Raw genomic sequence first — 4,882 nt, forward strand, 5'->3', positions numbered from 1 at the left:
GAGGGATTACAACGTGATCATTTCTAGATACTCACTGCTCACAAATGCTGGATGCATGGGCAGATGGATGGATGGAGGGATGGGTGCATGGATGGATGGAGGGATGGGTGCATGGATGGATGGAGGGATAGATGTTATCAAGGGAATCTGATCTAGTGACAGGAAACTTTCCAAGGCAGCCCATTTGGTTATAATCACAATCACACTAAATCTACCTGAAAATGCAATTACTCCATCGTGTTTTCTGACCCGTTGCTTGTCCATATTAAACTTACCTGGTTTCCTGTGTCATCCCCTCCAGCAGTATGCTTTCCGATCCCCTCATCCTGGTTGGTACCCTCCAAACATTCTCCTCTTTGTCAGGCTCTCTTTGAAGTAGGCTCTGAAACTGAGAGTGACCCTCCAGGTGTGGGGTGTAGTGAGCACAAAGATACATAATCAATTCTTTTGCAACTCTACTAGTGTGGACAAATGCTAGCATTTTTTAAATGCCTCACAACACTATGAGTTTGGCAGCCCACTAATGGGATAAACAGTCCTCTGGAGGTTGTAAATGGAAATCAAGACAAGGATTGAGATCTGAATGTGGAACTTTATGTAAATACTGTCTTGAATGTGTCATGATCGGCAGCCATAAGAGCTGTGGATTGAAAACTTGGCTCACTGGTTATGTGGCATGTGCAGGTTACGGCCCCAGTCCATTGCCTCTTATAACTCTAGCTTCCAAACAGCCAAGCTCAGCCTGGGGAGAAGGACCAGGACTCCCAGAGGCAGTCAACCTGAAAGAGCAGAACAAATTCTGGGACCTACTGTGGGTTCCGGTCTGCGTTCTGCCACGGACATGCTGTGTGGGCCTGACCCCTCCTCTGTCAGAGGGGCTGCTGAACTCCGGGATATGTAAGTGTGTGGCTCCGTGAGTAAACATGTTCAGCACCATCTTGCCAGGCGCCAGGAGCCTCATTGTGATGCACTGTGAGGCTCCACCAAGAATAGCAGTCATCATCTTAATAATAAACCATCAGGGCTGCCTCAGCCCAGGCACCGTCCTCTAATTTGCTGGTGGCTATCAGGCAAGAACGCTGCTGTGGGAGTTAGAATTCACTCTTAAAGATGCTTCCCGAAAGGGACTAAAACAGGAAGGCTGAGGCCAGATGGAACCTGTAAGGTCACCCATTCCAGTTTCCTGTGTGATGGTTCAGTCTCCTCTTAACGCCCTTTTAGCTCAGGCGTGCACTCATCCTCGATGGGCAGTGCCCTGCCGCTTGAGGGCCTTCTGACTTGTTAGCAAGTTCCTTATACGTATACAGCATCAAGCTGAAAGCCACTGCCCATTGCCGCTGTCCATTTGACGTTCAGACAACAAAGTTTTCATATCACTCACACATGCAAAAGATTTCCTGTTTTCGGTTTCTGAAAGGAGCCAAGAATTATATGCACAGGATTGCTTATGTGTTCAAATAAAGAAATCTGGCTTATGTGTGGGCTGGTAGTGGGAGAGATTGTTTTCTTAAAAGGTGATGGGAATAGTTGTGCCACAGTTTGATAGGTATCTTATTTCAGAGGCGAAGCCCCATTTCTATCTGTTGATGTTGCTCTTATGTATTTACATGTAAAAGTTGATGTAATAAATAATTGCTTTTGAGTTATTTTGTTTTCAAACTGCAGTGTACAGTGAAAACTGCCAGAGCAGACAGAGGCGTTGGTGCCTTATTACCATGTATCATTCACACTTTGATTCACTCCACAGGTATTTATTTTTATTTTTTAGAGAAAGAGGAAGGGAGAGGGGGAGAGAGAGAGAGAAACATTTATGTGAGAGCAAAACACCAATTGGCTGCCTCCTGCACATCCCCTGCCAGGGATGGAGCCTGCAACCCCGGCTTGTGCCCTCACCCTCTGGTGCATGGGAGGATGCCCAACCAATTGTTCTACACGTAGCAAGGCAACAGATACTGAGAATTTGCTTGGTGCCCTCAAGGAGTCTGCAGTTTATGAAGGGGGAGAAGGTTTGATGTTGATCACGGTGTGGAAAATCTTGTTGACTTTGCCGTCCTTTGCCAGGGGTTATGTGCCGTGCATTGCTGACTTCCCACTACCTGGCACACTGGGAGCACATGGTAAATGTTGGCTAAATGCATCAGTGGCTGGATCCATGAAGGGAATAAGCACAATCTTCCGCACTTGGTACGCGGAGCTAGATCCCGACTCCTTAGCTTACTAGCTATGCGGCTGGGGATGAGGACATGTGGCTTTATAACACAGGAACCCATCTTGCAGGGTTGGTTGTGAGGATCAAAAGAGATAGTGTGCCTAGCACAGTGCCTGGTATACAATTCTAGAAAGAAAGAAAAGGCTTATTTCGTCCCTAGTCTAGCTCCATCTGTCTGTACAGGAAAACGAATGAGAACATATCTCTAGAGACTTCATTGGTTTGCTCGTGTTTAAAGACACGGCCTCTCAGCAGAGCCCCACCCCCGAGCCCTTTGGAAAGAGCTGACATCAGCTTTACCCTGGTGAAGAGGAAACCCAGGGCCTCACTCGAGGAAGAGAGAAAAGTGGTGGAGGTGGGTGGTGGTGATGGTTGCACAACAATGTGACTGTACTTAAATGCCCCCGAACTGAGTATCTAAAAACGGGGAAGTGGTACATTTTATAGAGGCTTTGTTTCTCCATTCTCACCTACCGCATGTCTGTGATCTTCAAATAGATGCGCGAGGACATAAAAGAACCTTGCCATTTCAAGATTCGCACGAGGAATCCTGTTTTAATGTCAGTTGTCGCCTGCCATATGGCCTGTGGGCTGAGGTGCTGGGCTGAGGTGCCGGGCAGGCTGGGTGCTCCTGGGACACGTGTAGGGGCAGGGCTGGAAGCCAGGGAGAGTCAGACCCCACTCCAGGGTGAGTTTTTGTGTCCAGTGCTCATTGTCCGTAGAGAAGGCATTAACTCGGGCTTTACTCACTAACCCAGGAGGCCAGTCTGGTGGGGAGGGGGACCACACAATCATTGCTCTTTATAGAGACTCAGCAAATGTAGTGGCGTCCAGGGAAGGCTGTGGCTGAAAGCCTCCCCCCGTACCCCTCCTTGGCTTACTGGGTGCCTGATGTGAGGCCAGCTCAATGGGAGACACACCAGCAGGTACGGGGAGCTGCTCTATTCCCACCCTCCTTGGCTGAGCCAGGTGGGGACTGGGTTGCTCTCCCTGGTGGAAAGCTGCAGCGACTTGGCTGCGAGGAGCAGGGAGACCACAGCGGAGCCTTCCCCGCTCCTGTGCTCCCCTTTGGCCAGTGTGGTGTCAAGTATATTTATTTGATTGATTTTTGAGAAAATGAGCATCTGAGACAATAGTGTTACAAAAGGACTCACCTGTTGGAAAAATGGAAGGTACCTGGGCCCTCCACGCCCAGGGCCTTAATTCCTAGAGAGAGCCGAGACTTGGCGACACGTTTGCCACCAGAGAGCAGTGGTCTGCATCAGCGTCACCTGGGGGATGCGTTCAGGTTCATCGCTGGGTCTGAGGCGGGGCCTGGAGCGTCTGTATGTGCAGCAAGTTCCGCAATGCTGCCGGCTGCTCCAGAGGCCGAACTTGGAGAACAGCGATCTCAGAGTAGTCCTTTTATCCCCCGTGCTCTGAATGTAAATTACGTCTGTTTGTGTTTTGCCACGTTCCCCATTTCCGTCAGCATCTTCCACTGATATGCTTGTCTGTGTCTCCTTTGAACAGGTATTTTGACGTCGGCCTCCACGATTTCTTAATCAGGTAAGCCAGGAGTTTCTATTTTCGATATCACTGAGGAGCATGTCTGTCAGGGAGGGCCGACAGGAAAATGAAATCCCCGCTCAATATCTCGATAAATGCGGGCAGCTGTACACTTGTCAAGAAACACCAGGAGCGCTCTGTGTTTCCGTGCTTTCCCGGAATCACACGGGATTAGCCTGCACAGACAATCGAAAGGAAGTTCATGTTTAGAGGGGTTTGCATCTGAAGTGACCGTTACACGAGAGCCTGAACGAGCTTGATCCCACCCACTGGGCATCTGGAAAGACAGACAGAAGAGCGCCAGCTTGTATTCACGTGTCAAACAGCCCCCTTCGCCAGTTTCCCCACTGGGTTTAAGCTCTTTAAATGGAATCTGTTGGTTGTTTTACAGTCGTAAGTAGTTGAAAGATTAGACATGGCAGTTTGTATCCTAGTTTATTGGTGATTTTTACCAGAGTTGGCTTATGGAGCATATTAATTCCAAGTAGCTATTAAATCAAACAGAGGTTAAATGGAAATATACCAGAATATTGACAATGTGGGTAAGAATATGCCTGAGATTTTTTTTTTTCCTGCTATCAACTTTGGTGTATTTTGCAGACTTTTTTTTTTTTTTTAATATTGAGCATGTATTCATCTAACGGAGGTGAAAATTATCATTAAAATGCCTGTCAAAAATATATGTGGGAAGCAATAATGGTTGTAGAGGGAGGGTAAGCTGAAGATTAGGAGGAAACCAGAAATCATGTTGAGTGATGCGCTTTCTGCAAACGCGTGACTCTAAATGCGAATTAATTCTGACTGAGAGTCTGCTCTTAAATAGTCTGCAAACCCCGTGTGACTCCTGGGAAGGGTGGGTCAGTTCTCCGCCTCCATGACCATCTCCCTGTGATGAGATGCTCTCTCGGGGAAGTGGACATAATCGGCATTGCCTTTATCCTAAATCAGCAGCATCGCCTCTGTGTTGTATTACACATGGCGGTGTTCCCCGAAAGGCCATAGCACTGCGTACTTCCTCCAGGGCCTTGTCCTGGGCTGCGCCTTGAAATCCCCCCCATGCACCCCAGACCCGAGGACGATGGACTGTCCTGGCTTTCTCCAGGACGTTGCACACAGTGTGTGCTC

At 48.4% G+C, this 4,882-nt stretch overlaps 1 protein-coding gene across 1 annotated transcript in view; it reads left to right on the forward strand.

Moving 5' to 3' along the window:
• Positions 1 to 4,882, forward strand: part of HHAT (hedgehog acyltransferase) — a 174,879-nt gene that overhangs the window by 80,519 nt on the left and 89,478 nt on the right. Inside the window, exon 8 of the mRNA XM_015568817.1 lies at positions 3,722 to 3,757. Coding sequence (XP_015424303.1) covers positions 3,722 to 3,757 — 36 coding nt within the window. The remainder of the gene's footprint in view (positions 1 to 3,721; positions 3,758 to 4,882) is intronic.

Source organism: Myotis davidii, unplaced genomic scaffold (assembly GCF_000327345.1).
Source record: "Myotis davidii unplaced genomic scaffold, ASM32734v1 scaffold1525, whole genome shotgun sequence".
NCBI classification, from domain to species: Eukaryota; Metazoa; Chordata; class Mammalia; order Chiroptera; family Vespertilionidae; genus Myotis; species Myotis davidii.